Genomic DNA, 24,390 nt, shown 5'->3' on the forward strand with positions numbered 1-24,390 from the left:
CCCACAGCCAGCCCTGTCCCTCAGCCCCCAGCTTTCCCAGGCTCAGGGCTCTGCTTCTTGCCTCCAGCCACTACCCTGCTTCCCACCTGTCCTCATCAGCCTAAGATGTCATGGACCATACATCAGTCCACATCCCATCAGCCACAGGGGCCCACAAGCCTTGTCCTCTTTCAGGAGCTCACTCTTGGATTAGGTATTTTACAGTAGGAAAGCCCTTCCTGGTTTAGTGTTACCTGCTGACAGCCTCTCTCTACCCCCCGCCCCAGCATAGGGTTAGCTACCTAAGAAAGAGTCTGTGAGGGATGGCATAGCACATAGGAGCAGGATGAGCAGGGCTCACATCCCTCAGAAGGAAGTATAATGGGCCTTCCTACTTCTCCCAGGGGATCTGATTCCTCCTGGGAGCCTGTGGAGGACACTCAGGCCAAGATCCTTACTGAGTGCCAGCACAATCCACCCCAGCTCCTGCCCCTGTCCCTCCCAGAAGAGGGATATGCAGAGGTCCACAGAGGTCTTCACCTCAAGGTACACAGGCTGCCAGCGCCGACTTTCACAACTGCAGTGTGGTTTAAGATGTTTACATTAGCAAATAAACACTTTTAACACACCCCAAAACATAACTGCGCCACTCCGGGTGATGGCAGTGTTATGGCTGAGGAGGCCCTTCAGCCATGGTGTGCTCCGCAGCGAGGTCCAGAGCAGCGCCAGGCTGGAGCCGGATGCTAGTAGCAGCTGCTTTCTAGGGTTTTCATGCCCACGTTGCAGACCAGTGTGCCCTGATGCCCCTGGGGCTGTGGGGTCAGGCAGACCCCCTCCGTGGAACCCCGAGTAAGTCATTGTTGGAAGAGCCCTTCTCTGGTCAGAGTCATGGCATGGCCTGCTGTCTCTCCTTGCGGAGCTGTGGTTCCTGCCCTGCCTTCCTCCAGTGAGACTGTGGTGTGGTGTGGGAGTGAAATACACCCTTTCTCCCTGAGTTGCATGGTGTTTATCAAGACAATAGAAACCCTAACCTAAACACACGTGGATGGTGTGTGCATGTGTGTGTTCGTGCACGTATAGGAGAGACAAGTCACATCAGTCCTTGCCTCATCTGAGCACATGGTCTCTTGTTTGACATTCTGTACAGCAGGCTAGCTGGCCTGTGCATTCCTGGAGATGCTGGTCTCTGCTTCCCATCTCTCTGTACGGCACTGGGGTCGCAGACACATGCTACTGTGCTCAGCTTTACGTGGGTTCTAGAGACTTGAACTCAGGTCTTCATGCTGGCTGACAAGTGCTTTTTACCTATTGAACCATCATTTCCTCAGCTATTTTTTGGTTTGATTCCCTGAAGACCAACGGGCGCCCATTGTGAAGCATCCATCCAAAGTTTCTTTCTCATTTCTGGGTGTCATAAAAAACCTTTGCCTCGTGGTGGTGGCATACACCTTTAATCCCAGCTCTCAAGAAGGCAGAAGTAGTCAGATCTCTGAGTTCGAGGCCAGCCTGGTCTACAGATCAAGTCCAGGACAACCAAGGGTACACAGAGAAACCCTGTCTCGAAGAAAACAAACTAAAAGCAAATGAGAGAGATCTGTGCCTCCTCTGGCTGCAAGCAGAGCCTTATGTCTGCTGAGGCCTCATGCTGAGACCAGAGTTCAGGGACTCGCAGCCCTTCAGGCAGTTTTGTGCCCAATGGCTGCACCATCCACTGTGGGTTAGGCCCTGCCACATCAGCCATTAATTAAGAAAATGGCCCACAGGCTTGCCTCCCATTGGAGAGATTTTCTCAATTGAGGTTCCCTCTTTCAAGGTCACTCTAACTCAGGTCAGGGTGACAAAAACAACAAAAACCAAAACAAACAAAAACACCCTACCTAGCCAGCATAGACATTTGCTCTGTTTGTTTGTTTTCAAGACAGGGTTTTTCTGTGTAGCCTTGGCTGTCCTGGACTTGCTTTGTAGACCAGGCTGGCCTTGAACTCACAGAGATCCACCTGCCTCTGCTTCCCTGAGTGCTGGGATTACAGGCATGCGGCACCACTCCCAGCTTCTTAGCATAGACATTTTTAAAGCTTTATAGTAAGCTTCTCTCTTTAAAAAAAAAAAATTATTTTTATTTTATGTACATTGGTGTTTTAACTGCATGTATGTCTGTGTGAGAGTGTCAGATCCCCTGAAACAGGGGTTACAGACAGTTGTGAGCTGTCATGTGGGTGCTGGGGATTGAACCAGGGTCCTCCAGGAAGAACAGTCAGTGCTCTTAACCACTAAGCCATCTCTCCAACCCAGTAAACTTCTCTTTAGAAAAAAGAACGGAAGCTTGCCATGGTCAACTATGCCATAACACCAGCACTTGGGAGGCTACAGCAGGAGGACTGCTGTGAGTTCAAGGCTAGTCAGGGCTTCAGAGTGAAACTTGGTAACTCTCCTATACCAGCACAGAGCAGTAACATTTGAACACACTCTGCCAACTTGCCATATTCTTTATTCATGCAGAAGATGACTGGCAGCCTCTTCAGACTGGTGCTGTCCCAGCTACCATGTGAACCCTACCAGTGGGCCTGGCCAGGCTGTCCCAGGGAAGAACCCCTTCATGGGCCCTAGCAGTTGAGTCTGGAAAATCCCAGTGGGTTTCATAGAAAGCCCTTTGGATGGCTTGTAGGTGCTTTTCCAAGGACCAGGCAGGGCCAGCAGCAGCAGTCTGAGTGGTCAGCCTTTTTGAAGTAAAGAGCTGCCTGAAGAATGAGCAGTCTAACCATGATGAGCTCTACCTGCCCATCTGCAGAGGGTGCCGCTGCCCAGGGAGGCTGAGCAGGAGATTCCAGAGCTCACCTTCCTTCCTTTTGCTCTCATACTGCCTGCTAGGGGGCCCCTCCTCAGTGTGCCCTTCCGCCACGCTAGCTGCCCAGCCTTTCCTATATACGGTCTCTCCAGCTTGGCAGCTCCTTGGCTGTGTGATCTCAGGCAAACTTCTGCTTCTCCAAGCTGTTTCCCTTCATACCTCACTGGTCGGAGTATCAGCTCTGGGTCCACTCGCCGGCACATGTGGCTATGTAAGTGTGCTTGCTAAATGAGCCGGGATGAGTAGCTGAATCATGCTGCAACTTGGATGGCCCTGCCTCCCCAACTCAGCCTTTGGATCCAAAAGACCAAGGGACCAAGAGTCAAGGGACTCTTACATACAGGCAGCAAAGCTACCTACTCCAGGAGCTCAGGCACCTGTCTGGGGCCAGGGGAACAGTGCCCTCTGGGACAGGTTGGCAAGTTCTTCTGCTCTGAGGCAGAAGCGTCTGTAGAAATGGAGGGACGGTATGGGGGACACTGCCACCCTTGTGGCACCTTCTGTGTTGCTTTCTACATCCTTGACAGCCAGCACTGCTATGAGAGTTTACCTTGGCCAGACCCCCTGCCTACTGCTGGCAAGCTGTTCCTTCTCAGCTCTTGCAAGGGCTGAGGTATCCTTGCGTAACCCATTCCAGGAACTGTGGAAAGCTGAAGGCATATCTCTCTAGGGTACCAGTCTTGGGACCTACTGTGTTGACATCAGGCCACCTTTCTGTAGGATTTTCTTTTTTTTTTTTTTTTTTTTTTGGCCAGGAGTTACTGGGAAAGAGGCCTGGGCCTAAGAGGCTTCTCAGGATGTTGCTTGGGTGGGTTCCCTCCCTAGTTTACACCCTCGGTCTCCCCAGGGACACACGAGGGACAGGGAGGATCTGGTACTCTCTGATCTCTGTTATCATGCCTAGGTGACCTGGGTTGCTCGGGGAGGGCTGTTCTAAGTGACAGCCAGCTGCTCCCTTGCCCAAGAGTGTTGTTGGCACCTGGCCTAAAGTTCAGTGTGGACAGTAGGGCAGCACAGGGAGACCTCTCCTGCCAGGTCCCTGAGAGCCCCTGCCCTCACAAGCTCAGCGACAACAGCACAGGCTACAGACAACTGGGCCCGTGGTGCACGCTGCAAAGGTCAGGACTGGCTGGACACACCAAGGACATGGAAGAGGGTGAAGGAAGGGGCTGCCCAACCATTGCTGTCTCCTGTTCACATTCAGTTTGCCTGTTGGCTTTGAAGCCTTCAGAAAGGAAGAAACTTGATGCCTAATCCATTGTACAAGAATTAGGGAATCAGTCCTCAGAGAGAGCCGCTCAGCAGAGGGGGACCCCATGTTGGGAGGTACGCCTGAGTGCCTGTGGGAGTCTATGCCTCTGTTGTCATGGCAGCTGTAGTTGGGAAATGTCATCTGTGGGCATCGTGGGACAGCAGAACCCCTCAGCTGAGTATCTCCCCTTCTCCACACAGATCTGGGACATGAGTGACGAGGAGACCGTCTGAGGCAACCACAGCTCAGGAGTGCTCGGCCCTCAGCGCAGGACTGTGCTCTAGGACTGGTGATCTGGGCCCTGCCACCTCCCTGGTCCTGATCCCCACACCTCCAGGGACAAAGGTGTATCTATCCTCTGCCACCCAGTTCCGCCCTTTCCTGTGCCATCTCACCAGCTCTGAACTCAATAATAACTTTAGCATTGCCACTGATCTGGGGCTCAGGTCCTTCCATGTGCATTGATTTTCTCCCCCCTTGTCAGAAGACCCCCCCAGGATCTTTTTCACCATGGTCCCCAGGAGTGGCAATGAATATCTGATCCAACACAGATCAAGCAAGGCTGTGCTAGGAGTCCAAGGGAGAGCACCAGTGCTCGCCCCAACAGCACTGAGCTTGCAGCCTCAAGGGTTCAAGTGGATACCAAGCTGGCCCACCCTCAGCCGTGAGCATGCTGCCATGCCACCCTACTCAGAGGATGGAAAGCTCCTACCGCAGCCCTGTGCTGGGCGAGCAGGACAGAGCTCTGCCTGACGGGTGCTTCACTGGGGTTGCTCCTGGGGCCAGGCTCATTTTCTTCTTCATTCTGGGGGGCCCTTGGCAACTGTGCTCACCTGCCCTAAGCAGATGTGCTATTCCTAGCAGCTCTCCTCCCACGCTTATGCACGCATCTTCACCTTTGGTCTCAGGTCCAGAGCAGAAGGCCATGCGTGGCTGACCAGCAGAGTTCCAGACTTGAGAGGACCTTGGCCTAAGGCAGCCCTACCCATCTGCACAAGGCTTCCCAGGAGCAGCCAGGCCTGCCTGGGCACAGGGCCCCACATGCCACCCTAGGATTCAAGAGCCACACACAGCCTTGGTTTAAGAGCACTTTATTATTGTTCTTAAGGCTACTTTTTTAAGTACAAAAAAAAAAAAAAAAAAAAAAAAGATGGCCTGCCAAACCTTTTTTTTTTTTCTTCTTCCAGGAAAAAAACAGGCCACAGAGAATGGTATATTACAGATTTACAAACACAGAGAGGGGTCAGCACGCACATGGATGGCTTGGTTCTGGGGAGGTCACAAGTCCTGCCCAGGCAGGATGGCGCACTCCTTGGCTGCCATGTGTGGCTCCCCCTCCAGGGCACGGCCTATTCCAGATAGGTCAGCCCACCAGGGACCCGGCCACCGCACTGCCATCTCCCCGCCCCCAACAGCGACGACCTGCTCACTGACGGGTGTCTGAGACCCGTTGCCCACAGAGCCAGTCCGCGGTGCGGTTGTTTTTCTGTGACAACCTCAGTAGCCTGCAGAATAACAAACTAGTGGCTAGTAATGCGGACGCAGTGTTGCCATGGAGTAACTGTGTACCTGCACGATTACAGACACACCTACAACAAAAAAGATCAACTTTTTTCCCCCAAACAACAACAAAAAATGAATGATTACGATAGGAAAGGGAAAATTAAATAGCTACATATCATTAACAAATTAATTGTTCTTCAAAAAATACCTACAAATTTCTCTGTACATTCTTTACGCACAGCGTAATGATGGTCTTTAAAATTACCTATATAAAAAAAGTGTTCTCAACAATTCTTTTTTTCCTACAGAAAATATAGGGGCCCGAATGCCAAGCTTGGAAGCCCAGAGCGGAGTGAACCGTGTGCGGGGCAGGAGGAGGGCCGTCTAATTTTGTGAAGGCGGGTAGCCACCCTGTGACTATGGGAATCAGTCCCTGCCTTTCCACTGTGCCCGTTTCCCGAGTTCAACAGCTAACCTGTCTCCTCCTACTGAAAGTCAGCCCCATGGGCTCCCATGTTGCAAGAGTCCATAATGCTGTGTGAGGGAGGTGGTCCTAGCCAGGTGGTGGCCCAACCCCCTGGAGGGCTAGGCCGGGGGACAGGAATCTCAAGGCCGGGAGGAGCAGCAGCTGTCGGGTGGCCCCGGCCGTGTCTGTCCTGCTGGCTTCTAATGTCTAGTTAGTAGCTATTAATAGAGCGGGAATAGTGACGCAGGAATAACTGTAGAGTCAGAGGAATGTGTACAGCCTTGGCCCGCAGGAGGGGGCGTGCGTGCAGCCCCATGCTGCAGGCACCTGATGAAGCCAGGAGTTGGAAAGGAGCAGTCTGTGCAGCAAGGAGCCTAAAGACATGAACTCCAAGTCCCCAGCCCAGGATGCAGGAAATGAGCAGCAGCGGGCTTCCCTGGCCTACCACACCCACCGGCTGTGCGCTCCTCTTCGGAGTAAAGTGAGCGTTGACTATACATCTCAGAAGCACAGCTGTACCAGCAGTGAGTGTACCTAGGGCTGTAACTGACAAACAGGCTAATGCCGACAGGAAGCCAGTCAGTGCTACAGTTTGAGCTTACGGTCAATAGAAACCAGCTATTTTTCTTAAGACATACATGTGTCAGAAGCACTATGGAGTCCTCCAGCCTTAGCACTAGCCTCACAAACTGCAGTGTTCACAGAAGGTAAATGCCCATGGTCAGGGGGAGTCAGCAGTGCAGCTGTGAGCACCTCAAGCCTAGAGAAAGACCTAGAACCTGCTAGAGACCTTCTAGGTTCAGCAACAATGCAAGCACACATGGTCAGAAGTGTTCCCTAGCAGTTTGCCCTCAGTACTGGCACCTCAGACAGCTGCCCCAAGGGCAGCCCTGCCCTCCACAGTGCAAATCAGGACAGTTCTCTTCAGGCAGACACATGCACACACAGACTGAGCCAGACCCCAGGTGGAGGCCAAGCCCTGCAGACCCGGCCTCCAAAGCTAAGGGCACAGAGCGTCCGGATCCCCGTGTCATCATGGCTTGTGACTGAGAAGGGCCGCAGGGTCCCGGCTGCCAGGTGGCACACCTGCAGAGGTTTCTTTGGTAACCAGGGCAGGAAGCAAAGATGCTCCGCTGGACTGAATGCTCCGTGCCGTTCCTGATGCCACATTGAGGCCCCTTGTATGAACACCAAGCAAGTATAAAAACAGAGCAGAACAAAAAGTCCAGACAAACATGGTTTTGCGAATAAACCACCCTCCCCCCTCCCCTCCTGGATTTTTTTTTCTTTCTGCTTTTTTTTTTTTGTGTTTTTTTTTTTGTTTGTTTTTAAGCACTGACTGTTCAAAGCTCAGGCAAACCATGCAGATCCCTGTGTGGTCGGAGGGTGGTGCCCCCCTTCAGGAGACCACAGAGGGGGAGTGACTGTGGCTGACCATGTGGGCAGTGGGGCTGGCTGGCTGGCCCCGGCGCGAGGCCGACTCTGGGCTGCTGGACGCGCTGTCCTTGGCCGCTTTAATCTGAAGCCATGTATCACCCAGTGCTTTGGCAAAGTGGTCGTCCACAGAGCCAGTGATGGACACCGAGTTGGGTGCAGGCTCTGGTTCCTTGTAGTTCTTGCCCAGGCTCCGGCGGAAGTGTTCTTCTACCACAGGGTCACACGTGGCAGTCGCTGCAGAGGAGGAATCAGAGGACAGGCAGCCACGTCAGTGGGCCGATACCCTAGACAGGGGTTCTGACCCACACTGGGCTGAATCCAGAGAGTCTGTGGCACTGAATAACAATGGTGGCTCCTGTCTTCCCGTCACCCGGAGCCCAAAGGGGCCAGGGACAGAACGTTCTTTTCCCCATCCCACCTGGGCCATGCCAACTCAACACTTACGTGACTTTAGGGAGAGAGTGAATTTACAGCCCACAGCTTAATCCAGGGCTCCTACAGGCTCTGATAGAAAACTCACCACTGGGTGGTCTCCGGTAGCTGGCCGAGCCAGGTGCAGAACAGCCACTGTGCGCAATGGGGCAGTGAGAGAGGTTGCAGTTGCGGGCGCCTGCAGATGCGCAGGTGATCACGGAGGGCCGGTTCTGTAGGAGAGAGAACAAGTCAGCTCCTCCTCAGCCCCTGGGCAGGTGCGCCAAAAGGCTCAGCTCCTCCTGGCAGGGACCCCCCTGCACTTAGCTGCGAGCCCACTGTGCTACAAAACAGCAGGGCCAGAGGGGAGACTAGAATGCAGTGGGGTCCCTGGTCCTGGCACCTGCAGGTGAACCATACAGCATCTCCTAAGGGCCAGGCCCCTTCCTCCCTGTTAGTGTGTCCAAACACTGACAGGAAACCTGGGAATAATAGGCCCGGAGGCTGAGAGACTACCATGGGTCAGCCACAAAGAACCACCCCCACGCCACCTCTGAGCTCTTACTCTATAGTTTTTGTCAGAAAACAAACCCTTTTGCTGTGTGTCGGGCTAAGGCCTTGCACATACCAGACAAGCGCTGCCTTCTACCTCTCTTGTTCTTTGTGAAACACGGCCTTATGAAGTTGCCTTAAATTGTAATCCTCCTGCCTCAGCCTTCCAAGTAGCTGATATTATAAGCCTGAACTACCAGGCCTGCCCTTGTTTTCTAAAAAGTAATAAATAATAATCACAATAATAATAATGCCTGTGTCCTAGTCACAGGTTTGTGACCACTGACTTTCTAGGACTCAAGCCCCCAAACAAACCACTTAACTTTGGCCTTGTGAAATCATACTGCGTAAGCACAGGCCTCTCAGGATTACTACACTGAGGAACAGATTGCCAGGGAAGATGGGTGTGCAAGGCAGGGGTTGGGGTAGAGGTGGAGGACTTTCACCTAAAACAACCCTGCACTGTGCAAAGAAATGAAGCCTGGGGAAGGGGAAGCCCCTCACTTCCGGACTTCTGCTCAGGGCCCTCCATGCAGCTCCTGCCTGACACCCTGCCTGACCTAGCACACACCTGCTGCCGCTCCACAGCCGACCTGCCCGTGTCACTGCTGTTCTTAGTCAATGCAAGAGGTTGCTCCATGAGGCTGGGGAGGGATGCATACAGGTGGCCACCGTGCAAGCTTACAGCAGGGGCTGCAGCCCGCTCAATGGGACTGCGGCTCCGTTCCCGGGGATCTCTGCGGCAGTCTCCATTGACAGTCTTATTCCTGAAAGATAGGGGCAAAGAGGGTCGTGGTGAGGAGCCATGTACTTTCCCCCAGATGCTTCCATGACGTTCCTACCCTAGTGCTAAGGGCAGTCCCGAGTTGAGGAGCAAGGCTCTAAATACAGCCAAAGTTGGCTTTGTGGCCTCCGTCCTTCCCTGCTGGCAGACATGTCACTTAGTAGTGCACGAGATCAACCCCATGGACAGTGTGACCACAGCTGGTCACTGAGGGAGGATGGGAATGCTGATAACCCAAAGAAACTCTGCATCCTATGAGCCAGTTCTGGAGTGAAACCACCCTGGTATCTGCTCCTAAGCAGCACAGGCTGTTTGCAGCTGTCGAGGTGACAGGACCCCGAGGCAGTGGGGCAGCCGAGTGACCGGCTCATCTACTGGTGACCAGTGGCCCCTTTTCCTGTGTGGGTCTGCTTTTCGTTCGTGTGTGAGATGGCAGTGGGCAGCACATGCACCCAGAAACCGAAGGCAGCAGCTCCCCTGAGCTATAGGTGCCTGCACATCAATGCCACCTCCTCTACAAGGACCTTTGGACAGTGTCCACACAAGTGTGGCATGAGAACCCGCAAGGCCCAGCTCACATAGGGTGTTCCAGGCTCGGCTCTGTCCTCCCTCCAGCCCACTGATTCTAGAACCATCACCACCCGCTTTCCCTTCAGGGTCTGTCCCTTTTTAACCAACTGCCAGAGCAAACCTGTTACAGTTTAACATTTAAAGGAAAACGGGAGATGAATCCTCAGGCTTTTGGGAATTTTCGATGATTCCCTAAGCCCCTTTCTTGGCCTGCTCTTTACCATCAAGGAAGCAAGTCACGTGCACTCAGGCTGCCGGCTGGGCCAGCTGAATGCAGCCCTGTAACCCACTCTCCACACATGTGACAGCCATATCTTTTTTTAGTGGCCAATTAACTTTCAATTGTAAGAAGTGACACAGCACATCCGGGTACCCAGCATCCCTTTCTTCCACTGGTGGCCTCTTGTAAAACTGCCCTGCAGGACACTGACACGCCCACTCGGTAGTTACATCACACCCTGGCTTTCCTACGTTCATCTCAGAGCCATCCGCTTATTAAGCAAATCTGACCTCACAGAGCTCTCTTCACCTATCAGCAGCCGGCACCTTTTCCGTTGACTGTTCTCGACGGCCTTTCCACCCTCACCTCTGGCTCTTGCCACAGACTTCTCACGCTGTAGTAACAACTGTCTGCTTGCCATGCCTCAGGGAGGGCACAGCCGTATTGTGCTTCTCCGAATGTGCACTGAGGGCAGAAGCTACCACACCTCTGCTGCTCACCTCTGCCTGTTGTGTGCTAGCACTGAACGCTTTGGGGAGACAAAGTCCTGCCTGTCCTGAGCTGCAGACCAGCTGCACAGGTAAAGAAGACATTAGAGTGCAGAACTGGAGAGGGCCAGACTCGTGAGGAACCAGAGAACAGACTAGTGGGCCACAGGGCGTCCGCAGCCCTCAGACAGATTCTACACTCGCAGGGATTCAAGCAGCAGACACTAGCGAGGACAGGAAACCCTAGAGAGCACCATGGTTCCCAAAGGACCCTGTAGCAGGCAATGGGTACAGAATAAGCCAGCATAACGAGGGATGAAGGGCCTGAGGAGGACAGCCTACAGATGGCACAAAGATTCAGGCAGGCTACCATCACTTGTCCCCTTGACCGCAATGTCACGAGTTCTCATCACCTCCAACTTTTGACCCCCACAGCACTTTCACACGGTCAAGCACCAGCCTCAAAAATGACATACACAAAGTAGAACGGGGTGGTACCAACAGGGGCCTCCAGGACTCCACACCTAGGAGACCAGTCAACAGGCACTGGGCATGGTACATCACGAAATACCACGAAACACAGAGAAAGCATGGGAACTTGCTATTTAATTTTAGCAAAATTACACGTCACTCATATTTCCAGCTCATTTTCCTGGTTCCTGGAGCTTAAAGACAGACATTGTTTTCCACATCCCTCCCGCTTTGAATGAATCACAGCCCAGCGCGTCCTGTGCTGTCAGGACGCTGACCCAAACCACACACATCCTGCCGCTCCTTAAAGACCAAGTTGGTGGATGGAAAACCAACACAGGCCCTGCTAGGGCCTAGAGGACTCCCGGGGCTGCCTGGGAGTGGCAACCTTGCCCATGGGTCGGCACTTCCAGGCTATTTTAGGAGAGGAACAGAAAAGATGGGTGGGCGAAAAAAGACCGCCATAGACACCCACCAGGGTTTTCTGGGGATAGTCACTGTGTGCGCCTGGTCACTCTTTAAGCTGCGGAGACAAGACGTCAACAGCATTTGGGGAAAGGAGACTAATCCCAAGAAGTACAACTCCAAAGAAAACACAGGGTGGCGAATCAAGTGTCTGGCCCTTAACCGGGCACAGATCGGAGGGTAGCCCTGCAAAGCATCTTGCTCAGCCTCAGGAATCACGGTATGTTGGCAGAAGAGTAAGGAAGGACCCACCCAGGCTTAGGCTTCCCACAGGATATCCCAAAGGTGACAGAGTGAGCCTTCCTGATGTCGGTCTGTGCTGTCGTCAGTGTGCGCCGAGGCTGAGGCCCTCTTGCTCTCTCACTGTGCGCCCTGGGAATCTGGATAACAGTCATGAGTCTTCCACAGTCTAGCACTAATAGCTGTAGGGACAGAAGCTAAGCCTTCAGCCTCTCTGAAAACCCTGACCAATCTCAAGGCCTTCTGCTTTGGCCAGGCATTGCGTCATTAGTGGGAACATGATGGTACATACCACATCCTCTGTGTCTCCAACCATCGCTTCCCATCCCTTGACAATCAGGAAGAAAGCTACATCCCTACCTCCACCTCAAAGCCAAGAGAGTGTGACCCATCGAGGCTGGTTGACGTTTCTGTCCCCTGGCCACAATGGTGCTGTCTCACTTTCTGCTCAGTGAAATTTTAATACTCAGCTCCAAGGAGCTAACCAAACAATACATGCCTCATTCCCTGTTACAGGAAGCTGATGCCTGATTCTTAGCTGGGAAACCTCCAGCTGGAGCAGAGCACTGGAGGAGGATGGCCCTCAGGCTAATCGTGCTAGTGGTCTTTTCATCCCTTGCTGAGTGCTCAGACATTACTATGATGAACTCCAAAGTGGGAAACCGGGGCAGAGGGGCCCAGACAATACCCGAAGTTACCAAGCTGGTCCAGTCAAGTACTCCACTGCCTAGCTCACTGTCTCCAAAACCATCCCTTTCCCTGATGTGGTGGAGAGAGGTTTCTATTCATCTCTCAGCAAGGCATTTGACACTCTCCTATGAACTGCCTTTAATTTCTGACACAGACTGAATGGGGTCTCCTAAAAGATGTTATGTGTGACCAGAGCTAATAAGATGAGGTCACGAGGGCCACAACTCAATGCCATTGGAGGGCAGATAAGGTAACAGGCACTCAAAGAAAAGACGATGCTGAGACCAGGGGTTGTCAGTTAACAAAGCCTCCCCTAGAAGGGGGCAATATTTGATGTAGACCAGGTTAGCCTTGAACTCATAGAGATCAACTTGCCTCTGCCTTCCCGGCACTGGGATTACAAGCCTGCACGCCACCAAAGCCAGCTGAAGAAACCTATCTTGAATGGCCCTCATAATGTCACGGCATAAAGCACTCCTGGGCTTATGATCTGCCATACTCCTGGCCATTCTGGAGCATGCAATGTATATGCTGCAAAACAGCCTCAAGCTGCATCCTTCAGGGAAGATTCCAGACGCACTATCCCTTTAGGAGATAATAAGTAACAATAAAGGCATCACGGGCAGCCTGGAATAATGCTGTCTACAGAGAAGACAGCACCACACAACTGTTTTAGTCTAGTTTCGGCACATCAGATAAATAAGCCGGGAACCGGTGACGCCTGACCCTGGGCTGGCTAGCCTCTGCTAATATGTGTGTTTGTGCCTTAGTTTTTTGTTTTGTTTTGATTTTGTTTTTAAAAGTTCTAAAAGATTTTTTTAAAGCTTATAAAGGTATGAAGAAAACATTTTTTTGGTCCAGCTGTATAATAATTTTGTGCTAAGTGTTCTCATAAAGTCAAAAACTATTTTTAAAAATTGAAAATTAGGGGCCAGCAAGTTGACTCAGGGGGTAAGGGCTTGCCTGCCTTGCAAGCCCAATGACCTGAGTTGGCTCAGTGATGAAGTCACCTGAGGGCTCATTCCTCAGGGAGCACCTGCCATTAGGGGCACATGGCTGGCTTCTCCAGCTCACAGTCCTGTCTTTCCACTGCTTTGTCTCCATCCGTGGAACTCAATTGCTTTACAGATCTCTAGAAATTCTATTCTCCACAGTGATGCTTTCTACTGACTGACCTATAATTAATGCAAAACCATTTTAAAGCTTTCGAGAGGTGGTTCTCAACCTTCCTGATGCCGCAGCCCTTTAATAGCTCCTCATGTTGTGGTGACCCCTAGCCATAAGTTAGTTATTTTGTTGCTATTTCATAGCTGTAATTTTGCTGCTGTTATGAGTCGTAATGTAAATAACTGGTATGTGTCCCATAGGCTGAGAACTGCTCCTCTAGAGTCTTAAAGAAGCAAGGACCGGAAGCCTCACTGGCCCTCACCTAACACATGCTTTGCACTGAGCCATGGCTGTGTACTTGCTGAGCCAGCAGGCCAAGGCCAGTCAATGAGGATGAAGAGTCCATGGCCCTGGGCCTGGCCATTTCAGGAGTCAGAGGGATACCTGCATCAGAGGGAATGAATGCCTGCAGAGCTGACTCTCATCTGATGTCAGCTCAGGAGCTCTGGATGGTGCTGGAAGGAATGTTCCTGCCTGGTTTCTACTTCACTGCCGACTTGCTACCACCACAGCTGAGCACTGCGCCCCCATCCCCCAGTGCTCAACCAGCTATATGAGAGAAGGGAAAAGGAGGAGAGGAGGGACAGGTCTGCCCAAGTCCACAGCAGGCAGGTGACTACGCAGGGATCCAAGGCACACTGAGAGTCACACAACCACTCCTGTCACAGGAGGTAAAGGCTGCCAGGGAGAGCCGCTTGGGAGGAACCACCCACCCCCGCCACCCTTCTGATGAGAACTTGCCCCCAAGACGGAGCCACTGCTGCTCTTGAGTCATGAAAGAGCCTGGCTGTGTCATGATGTCCTCTCTACCACCACCCTGCTCCCCTGGCCCCTCCAGCAGCCCCGCTGTCCCTTGTATCCCATGACAGCAAAGCAAGGACACCTAGGAGCTGGGACCAACAGGTCAAGGCTCCTGGAAGCTGAGTGCAAGCCTTAATTAAGAGAGAGAATCAACCCCACACACTCTTAGAGAACTATGTGCAGCTCCATACAGTTCACTTCCTGTCACGGTGAGTCACGCAGGGTCTCTTACAAGCCTCCTTTCTGAATGCACAGTGCTACCAACTGAGGCAGAGTCCCCTGCTTGGCAAGCCACGGGGACATTCCTAGCAGTTACTTCCGCCCACTGCTGCTGCCACACAACTCCATCTACTAAAAAGATATGAAATAACCAGCTGCATCCAAGGTGGCTCCTGGTTGCAGAGAAGTGGTCCCCACCACAAGCCCAGCTCGCTCAGCTTCCCCAGGCGGGGCCTCACACTTGTGCTCCACTCTAACTCCGGCCCCAGTTTCCCCGGACCAGAACTGTCTGCATGTGTTTTACATCATTAGCTGAGACAACAGAAAGAAACGGAAGCCTGAGAATCGGGTCTGCCATGAAACTGGGGGCGGAGCACCATGCTCTCCCCGCCTTAGCCAAGCAAGAACTGGTCCACCTGTAGCCACAAACCCTCAGGGACTACACAAATGGGCCAAGAACCCATGTGCACGCCAAGCACAGTTTGCAGAGCCTGCGGATCATGTGCTGCACACATGCACGCTCCGATGCTAATGAATGGAGATGCTGCTGAGATTAATAAATGTTCATTTAAGATCCCTGCTGCTCCTGGGTGCACAGCTGTTTTCGTCATTATGCGGTCTCTCAGTGAATGATACTAAGGAGTACAACCACTATCATGCTTTTGGCAGTAAGCAGACCTCAAACTAGTGAGGGATGGAAAGCATCAGGCTCTTCCTGCTCAAACCAGCCGCTCCATCTGCCATGGGCAGAAACCTCTGGATCACTCCCTCTCCACCAGTGACAGGCGCCACTGGGCTGCCGTTTACACTGTCACCCTTTGGTACTGCTGAGTACTAAGCGGTACCCTTGGTTCCAGTGAGATGGAGACTGGAGAACAGGGTGAAGCAGCAGCTGGGAATGTGTCGCACAGCACCAGTTCCCGGCAGCCCCACCTGGAAGCCCACCCCTCCACCCCTTAGCTTCCCGGGCCAAGCATTCCTAGAGTGAGAAAAGGGGCACGCAGGTCTGTAGCTCCCAGTACTCCCGTCGGAAGGCCACAGCTGGCCAGGAGAGAGGACACAGTCCCTCCAGCCACCAGGAGTGATGCAGACAGAGTAGGACTGGCCAGTGCCTCTCACACCAGCAGGCAGGGTTTTTATGAATGAACAGACTTTAGAAAAAGAAGCCTATCTTAGGAGAAATCGGCACCAGAGGGGCTCATGAGGCTGGGCAGTCAGGACAACACTTCTACCAGGACTCCTGGAGAAACTCTAGGAGGCTGGTCCGCCACCACAAGCCACCAGAGAGGAAAGGTCTGGAAACACCATTGGCCACAAGCTTAGACACCTGCTACATGAACGTATTGAGAATTATGGCAATGAGCTATGCACCCAAGAAAAGATCTTTCAACACCTACCATGGTTCCCATATAACACGGCCAATAAAAGGTCCAAAGGCCTTTCCATCTCGAGTACAGGTTCTCAATGTTTAGGGCCGTGATTGTCTCCACGCACCTAGTTTGTCCTTGCTGAATTCCATCTTTCAAAAAACTGGGGAAGGGGAGGATTTTTTTTTATTCATAAATGGATTTGTAGAATTAAGCTTTAAATTACTTTAGAAAGATGGTTCTTGAGAATTACCCTGTTACTTGAAAACACTACAGTATGCTAGCAACTGGTTGGGCTAGTTACAACCCAGTCTTCTCCATTCTCGCCTCTCTTTCATTTTGTTTGTTTGTTTGAGATAAGTTTCCTGCCTGCCGTGGAACTCCCTCTGTAGACCAGGCTGGCCTCGAACTCACAGAGATCCACCTGCCTCTGCCTCCCAAGTGCTGGGACTAAAGGTGTGCGCCGCCACCACCTGGCTAGTCTCCTCCATTCCCAGAAGCTCCCCATAGACACAGAGGCCACCACTGAAGGCCTACTTCCTCTTCTCCAGGTCTCCAATTTGAGATTCTTCTGCCTCAGCCTCACTTACCGTTAGGACTGTAGGCATTTGTCACCACCTACAGTTCTCTGCCTGAGCTGTGCGCCTGCTTCCTCAGGTGCTTCCTCACACCTAACGCAATGCCCTGGCCACAGTCTATCAGTCTAAACTCTGGAGCTATGAAGAAAGGAAAAAAATGAACATAGGGACCGGACTTTCTGCTCAATGCTGATGTAACATTTGCTTTAGACCCACGTTAAGGCAGAGCTTCCAAAAGCCAGATGGCCATGGTCCCTCTTTAGAGCCCATTCAGCTGAAGTCACTGCCCCTGGGGTCCTCTGACTTCACTTGTGGATGACAGGACCCAACAATGGACAGCTGGCTTTCCAGCCCTCGGCACTAGCCACTGTTCTCCAACGCTGCTCAGCTGGTGACAGTCATCACTGTTCTTCAACTGAAGCAGCGTTTACCACTAGTTCCACGGTTTATTTCTGTGCTGCAGTAGGGAGAACAATACCACTAGATTTTTTTCTTTAGACGCATTTTTGTGTGTGAGTGTTTGCCTGCACAAGATGGGGGTGGAATCCCCTAAAACTGGAGTTACAGGTGGTTGAGTGCTGGGAACTGAACCCTGGTCCTCTGCAAGAGGAGCCAATGCCTTTAACCTCTGAGCCATCTCTCCAGCCCATATAATACCATACTTAAGGATGTTGTTCAGTAGCACTAAGTATATTCACATAGCTATATAAACCATTACCACCACCTCCATGAACTCTCTACTCTCCCCACTAAGCACACGGGTCAGCAGCCAGCCCAGGGAATGGCCACATGACCTCTGGATTAGCCAACCCACTCTCCATACTAGAGGCCTTGCGTCAGTCGACTCATGGACCATCATTTTTTTTTTTTTTTACTCTGGTTTATTTCACTTAGTACGATACCCTCATGGTTCAGCCACGTATTGGTATGTTGTCAGAATTTCCTGCCTCTTTAAGACTGAATATATTCCACAGCAACAGAGACTCATGCTTTTAGCCATCCACCCACTGATGGGCATTTTCTTGTGTTGTTCCTACCCCTTGGCTATGGAACAGAGCCACTGTGAGTCTAGGTGTACAAACAGGACCCGTGTAAGTTCCCAGAAGAGGAGCTATTGGGCCACAGGGTGATGCTCAGTCTAACAGCCCTTAAAAGTTCTGACAAATCACCAGCAATATATCAGGTTGGGCCTCCCATTTGTCACCTGTCGCTCCCTGCTGCAGAAAAACCAAAGAAAGGCTGCCAGGAGCACAGGTCTGGTCCACAAGCACAGAACTGATAAGCCCTTATAAAACAGCCTACCTGGGTTGTGAGCGCAACACTCACAAACACTATGAACGTCTCACACAAAGGGTAATGCATGCTTCTCCCCCCCACCCCCAGCCCACCAGGATACAAGACAGTGTGGAGCTGTGGCCGCCATCAGCTGTGAGCTTCTGGGAGACTCGCAGCCGCATAGCTGTGGTTCTCATTTCTCACTACCAGCCCATAACAATTGCTTCAAGTCTTCCAAGGGTGGCTAACGTTAACAGTAATAGCTGCCACTTGTGTGGCAGCAGTGTGTGATGGGACAAGTCCTCAGTGAGTCTGCACCAGTCCTGCCACAAGGACACTCCAACCTGCAGGCCCTTCCCCAGGCTCCAGAGGCCAGGTGTGATGCAGCTTAGCTGGGTGGGGGCAGGTCTTAGAGTAGATGTGGACAGAGCTTTGTAGAGCTATTGTGCAAGTTCCCCATCGCTGGGACAAAAGCATTTTCTATCAGACCCGAGAGGTCAAGAGTTCGCTGGCTGATGATGAGCAACAGGGGAACCTGAGTGGAGTGTCCAGGGGGAAGCGGCCCCAAGGCTGAGGTCAGAGCCTCTAGACTCTGCCAAGTGCTTTTATTTCTTGTTATCTTCTGTTATGAATAAACTTGAGAGCAGAAGGGTGAGCCTGGCGTCTGCACTGAGAAGGAACACGGCCCCCAGCAGCTGCTCCCCTCCAACTAGACCCTGTCACGTGACAGCCTCACCGGAACCTGGGTTCTCCTAAACCCTGCCGGCTCCCTCCACTCCCATGACAGCCCCCTCGCCCTTGCAGGAAGATCTAGTGGGTACATGGCTCAGCTTTGGACAAGATTCAGGGTGGCCAGGAGACAGGGACCCAAGGAACGTCCCTGCTGCGCCCATCAGTTTTGCCTCCCCCAGCTTAAATTAATTACAGCTGAAAATACAGTGCTGCCATCTGCTTTGAAAACGGCAGGATAAGGGAATAAAATGAAAGGGGGTTTTGGTACTAACCTCACTTTAATCATTGCCAAGGAGCATGAAGACAGCCCAGCGTCCTCCCACAAGAAAGCCTGGGGCCTCACAAACTTGGCATGCACGGCGGGCGCGCGCCCCGTCAGAATAAGAGTCCTGGGGAAGAGGGTGTGAGGTGCGGGGCCGCCTGCCCCGCGCTGCAGGGGAAGCTTCCTGCGGGCCTGGGAGAGGCTGGGAACTCCTGGGAGGCGTTATTTACAGAGTGCCGCCTGCCAAGAACGTTGCATGCATCGCTGCAGTCCCATTTTCAGAGAAAACAGATCTGCTGTCAGTTACAGCAAGTCACTTCCTCTTTCTTTGTTTCCCTACCTTCCATAACATCAGGCTTTTAGCAAACCCTACAACTTGGCCAAAGGAAATGCTGGCAGGAAGGGGTGAGGCAGGAGGGAGGGGAGAGCCCTGCAGTTGAGCTTCAGTGGGTTCTCTGGTCCTCTTGCCCTCCTTCGCAGACCCCACTTGAGAGGCTGTTCTGTTAGAAGTGCTGAAGGCTAACTTTGCAGACACCAGCCAGCTCGGGTGAGCACGTCCTCTCATCCCACTGCACATCGCCCAAGTCGGCCACCTCAGTTACTCGGGGAGTCACTTGACTGCCTGGTTCTTTCAGATCCAAAGGAGGCTTACTTCAACGTGCATGGACCTGCTGCCTGCTTTCACATTTATATCAAGCAGGCTCTCATAAGCCAGGCCTGTAGCACAGAAGATGAAAGCCTCCCAACGAAAAAGCATTTCTTGTGGTAGGAAAACACATTAAAAAAAAAAAAAGAAAAAGAGAGAGAGAGAGAGAGAGAAAGGAAGAAAGAAAGAAAGAAAGAAAGAAAGAAAGAAAGAAAGAAAGAAAGAAAGAAAGAAAGGAAAGAAAGATGCAAAGGCTCTCTTCCAAACCTGCCAACTGTCGCTGTCTATAGCAACAGTGTCCATAAACACTGCCTCCCCGAGTGTAACTTTCTAGTAAAGGTTGCATCCATCAAGCCCAAGGGAACATCTGGTAAAATGGTTAACAAGAACAGTTTCATTTTTTATTTCAGAGTTTACTAAGGCTACCCAACAAGAGACTAGTAACACACGCTCCCAGCTCAGCTCAGCAGGCAAGGTCATGGAAGGGAAAGAGAGGAAGGCAGGACCACCAGAGGGACATCAGGATGCAGACCTGCTCCTCCCACCGGGTGCGGGGTCCGGTTCAACCACTCAGCCCCACTCCACAGCCACACCTCACCTCTCCACCTTCAGCCCCCACTGCCTCGGGAAGGGCATCAATAAACTGACCCAAGAAGTCCATACAAATAAGGCCCCTCATCCCATCACACTGTACTGAGCAGCCACCATAGCCCCATCCTGGGAGCTAACATGTTATGGGAGTTATTCAACACCATTCAGTCCTTTCTAGAACACTTTTAGAAGGCTTTCCTGCTAAAGAAAAAGATCTAGTGAGTGGCCCAACTACCTCCCCTCCCCCCCAAAAAAAGTCTGTGTGTTGGGGGAGGGGAGGGTGTGCCAGCACAGAGGTCAGCCTCCAGGGTCATTCATCGTGGGCCATCCACCTTCAGTTTGTTTTGTTGTTGTTGTTGCTGCTGTTGCTTTTTTTAAAGACAAAGTCTCTCTCACTGGCCTGAAACTCGCTCAGCAGGCTATGCTGACCAGCCAGGGAGCTCCTGGAGCTGCCTCCCCCGCACTGGGATTACACTGTGCACCCCCTCAACTAGCTTCTTCACATTTCTGGACATTGAAGAACTCAAGTACCATTTACCCACTGAGCTATCACTGCAGCCTGAAAGGTCTTGCTTTTACAAACACTCTTAAGTACTTCAGAAGGCAGATCATGCCAGACAGTTACAGTCACAGACGAACACACATGGTTATTACATATGTGTCTATATGTCCAGGGACAATAAGTGAGAGTAGCCATTGCTGGGGAGATGTAGCAGGGTAGGTACACTCAGGTCATCAGACATCAAAACGGGTACCCTCAGACCCACAAATTCCACTTTCAGAATGAAGTGGAGATATCAAGAGGATGGGAATGCCAAGGAGCCTTGCAAACCCCAGACAAACCTGAATTGCCCCAGTATCTGCACTTGCTAACAGAGAGATTGGAGGTCATCCTTGACAGCACAGTGCATTTGAGGCTAGTTTGTCCTCTCAACAACCAGCTAAATGAAAACAAGGCCCAGAAGCTTCAAAAAGGGAATGAAACTGTGACATTTCTTGAGAATGCAAGGAGTTCACCAGTCTTTCAAGGAAGGAAAAATGAGGTGGATCCAGGGAATCTTGGGAGAAATGTCCTTGGCTCTGACCCCTCCCAGCACTGGGGAGCACATTTACACCCATGCAACAGATTCCAGCCCCGTGAAAGAGCAGTAACAAACAAGCCAAAAGTCCTGATCCCATGCACGACCATCGCTCAGGCAGCAGGGCACTTGCCCAGCATGAATGAATGAAGCCAGTGTTCAGTCCTCAGGTGTGGTGGCACGCATGTCATCTCAGCACTGGGAAGGTGAAGGCAGAGGGACCAGAAGTCACCATTGACAGCACAGTGAATCTGAGGCCAGTTTGTTCTCCCAACAACAGCAAACCACATCAGTTACTTGTCAAGTGTACTGCCGCCGCCGCCGCTGCTGCTGCTGCCACCGCTGCTGCTGCTAGAAATTCAAGATCCCTGGAACACACGCACATGTCTCCCCCAGCACACACATCCAGTCTTTAGTCTACAGACTCCACCTATGCATTGGGAAGAGCGCAGAGCCCTTGTCTACCAGATCCCATCTCCAGCATGTCAGAGACAAAGAAGTGGGGGTGGGGTGGCATTAACCTGAGTTTCAGATGGCTTATCAATCAGTAAACAACTGGCAACCACAGGAAAACATTCTGTTTTGGTTGGTAGGAAAAAGAAAAGAAAAAGAAAAGGAAAAGAAAAGGAAAGGAAAGGAAAGGAAAGGAAAGGAAAGGAAAGGAAAGGAAAGGAAAGGAAAGGAAAGGAAAGGAAAAGAAAACTTTGCCATAACTAGATAAAAGTACTGTTTTTGTTTTTTAGTTAAACTGTCTAACTAGCTGGCTAGAAATAGTGGCCTTTGGAGCACTGGTCAAACTACAGAAAGGTGAGCCACGCTAAGGCAGAGGTGACCTGGCATCTCAGCCAATGTGACCTCCAATGCTGCCTCCTTTAATAATCCTTTCCTTGGTTTCCCCTCGTGCCCTCTTTGGGAGCTCAGCCTTCCACACATGGCAACCACACACCAGCTCTAAACTCCTCCTTTATCATGGAGAAGGTCCTCAACTTCTGATGTGAAGGAAGGGCACATTCAGCAGAAACTGTACTCTAGGCATTAAATGTTGCTCTCGTCCTGGACTGGCAGTACACAGAGGTCTTCTCAGGTGCCTGCATACCAAACCACCAGGCTCAGCCCTACAGCACCTATGCTACGGAGCTAAAAGGAGGGGCAGGCAGAGAGCCACTTCCTTAGTTCACAATGGGCTGATTGGTGGGGATATAGGGTCAGTGTTGATTGACAAGTGGCTCCCGCTTCTGGTTCAATAGGAGAGTTTGTGGGCAGTAACCTGCCAGGACAGGACAATTCCTGGGTCCCCAAGCACCAAAAACCTGCTAACAAACCCTCACCAGAACTGCTTTCTAAATCAAAATCTCTGAAGCAACATGCTTGTTCTGCCCTAAAAACACCATCCTCTCTAATATGGTATCATTCTTTTCACCAGTGACATAAGCTAATTTGACACAAGTTAAAATATGTAAATGCAGGTTTGTTGGGAGCAGCTCTGGGCAGGTTCACTGATCCTAAGGAACGTGGCCAGGAAATCCACCATGCAGCAGGAGTTAGGACACTTTGTGTTCACAGAGAGAGGCGAGGGTAAAAGTGGAGAGAGAATAAATAAGAGAGAGAGGGAGAACCAAATGTCTGGATTATATAGTGAAGAGCCTCTGGGAGATGAGGAGCCCTGCCCCTTGCCTGGAGAGTTCAGGGTAGCGGGCAGGGTATGCCAGTCATGCCCTGCAGTAGGAACCAAGGGATGCTGGGGGAACCTGGAGGTCAGGTCCATCTTGGTTTCGCCTTGCTTGTCCTGAGTCTACCCTAAAAACATCGATTAATCTAAACAAATAAATAAGCTGAATAAAAATAAAAAGCCTTTTTAGAGAGCTAAAAGAAAACAAGCCAAACTCCCAACTGCCAGGGGGGGGGGAGGGCTGAGATGGAAGCACCATGAATTTTAGGCAACTTAAAACTACAGAGAGACAGACACAAGCAATCTGTAGAAGGTGTCACTGACAGTAAAGAATTTGGTAGACCATCACCATCTACACACGCAGTAAGCAAAGATGCTGAAATGTGGGACAGTTACCCTCTGAGAGCAAGAGGCGCGGGAAGATGCAGCAGTCTGCTCGCACAGCCTCCGATGACTCACGGGGATGAATGCTTTCCAGAATACAGACTGTTGATGGGGGAGGGGAGATGCTCCCACCAGAGCTGGGCCGGGTATGAGTGGGAACCAACTGCATTAAGATGCCATGAGCAACAGTTTCATATGCTGAAGGTCAGAAGGGAAGCAAGCAGAGCCATCCTGCGTACTCGCCCTCACTTGTGACAGAGTTGCTTGTCACACAGGCAGACAACACATGCTTAGCTGGCCTGAAGGTGAGGGACAATGGAGATTTCCATGAATTCATTTAAAATTTAACCACAGCATTTCCATGAAAGTCCAGGGAGGTGCTTACTGGGAAAGGGAGTTTGTTGCAACAGGCTCCTTCATCCTTGAAGGTCATACAAGGAGTGTGGGTTTTTTCTGTAGTCAAGGAGACACAGCCCGCAGACACACCCAGTGGCGCTTCACACACAGGCTCTGGAGAGACCTGTCAGCAGAGCTCAGCTTGGCTCTTGATTCTTCCACCAAGGTGTAGCCATGCAGCTCCTGGTGACTCAGAGGGGTCCAGTTTCCATGGGCCCCACTCACAGCTCTGCGTAGAAGCAAATGACCAAGCAGGACCCAAAGCAGTAGGATGGTAAGGTAAGCTGGGACTGACAGGTCCTGAGTGAGCCGCCCTCAGAAGCAAATGAACACAATGAATCTACTAGAAAGTGGAGCCGTGGATGGGGCGGGGGTTGGTGGCAAATAGGAAGAACACATGCAGGTGCAGACCTGCTAGTTTTCCCAAGATGACAGTGCCTACCGACTTTTTTTTAACATTAAAAAAATTAATGTGCTTGCCTTCATGTACATACGTATATGTGCATGTATATGAACCACAGGTATGTGTGGTACTCATGGAGGCCAGGAGGGAGTGTCAGACACCACCACGTGGGTGCTGAGAATTGAACCCTGGTCCTCTGGAAGAGCAGTCAGTGCTCTTGATGACTGAGCCGTCTCTCCAGGCACAGATACCGTTCTCTTTCTTCTTTTTAGCTGAGATGGAGTCTGGGTGTGTGGCTGCTGATGTGTAATCCTCAAGCCTCAGTTTCTCAAGCGCCTGGCTTCCCACCTGCTCTTTACCACCCACAGACATACCCAGCAATGGTACTGACACTTTCTCCACAGCACTTGGTCCCTAGTTTCCACACGCCTCCCAACATGTTCTACCG

The 24,390-nt window shown here is 51.6% G+C and overlaps 2 protein-coding genes across 7 annotated transcripts in view; one reads left to right on the forward strand and one right to left on the reverse strand.

The window, feature by feature from the left end:
- Atg7 (autophagy related 7) overlaps positions 1-4,510 on the forward strand; it is a 199,514-nt gene extending 195,004 nt beyond the window's left edge. For all 3 annotated transcript variants that reach the window (XM_055604315.1, XM_055604313.1, XM_055604316.1), the window contains one exon: positions 4,277-4,510. In XM_055604315.1, coding sequence (XP_055460290.1) covers positions 4,277-4,309 — 33 coding nt within the window. In that variant the 3' untranslated portion in view covers positions 4,310-4,510. The remainder of the gene's footprint in view (positions 1-4,276) is intronic.
- A 684-nt stretch (positions 4,511-5,194) lies between these two features.
- Vgll4 (vestigial like family member 4) overlaps positions 5,195-24,390 on the reverse strand; it is a 114,564-nt gene continuing 95,368 nt past the window's right edge. For 3 of the 4 annotated variants that reach the window (XM_055604318.1, XM_055604319.1, XM_055604317.1), the window contains 3 exons: positions 9,017-9,212; positions 8,003-8,126; positions 5,195-7,716 (listed from right to left, as the gene is read on the reverse strand). In XM_055604318.1, the coding sequence (XP_055460293.1) occupies positions 7,445-7,716; positions 8,003-8,126; positions 9,017-9,212 (592 nt within the window). In that variant the 3' untranslated portion in view covers positions 5,195-7,444. Of the gene's footprint in view, positions 7,717-8,002; positions 8,127-9,016; positions 9,213-18,784; positions 18,850-24,390 lie in introns of those variants that run through there. The other variant, XM_055604320.1, reaches the window with a different exon arrangement.

Source organism: Psammomys obesus, unplaced genomic scaffold (genome assembly GCF_907164565.1).
Source record: "Psammomys obesus unplaced genomic scaffold, mPsaObe1.curated_primary_1811, whole genome shotgun sequence".
NCBI lineage: Eukaryota > Metazoa > Chordata > Mammalia > Rodentia > Muridae > Psammomys > Psammomys obesus.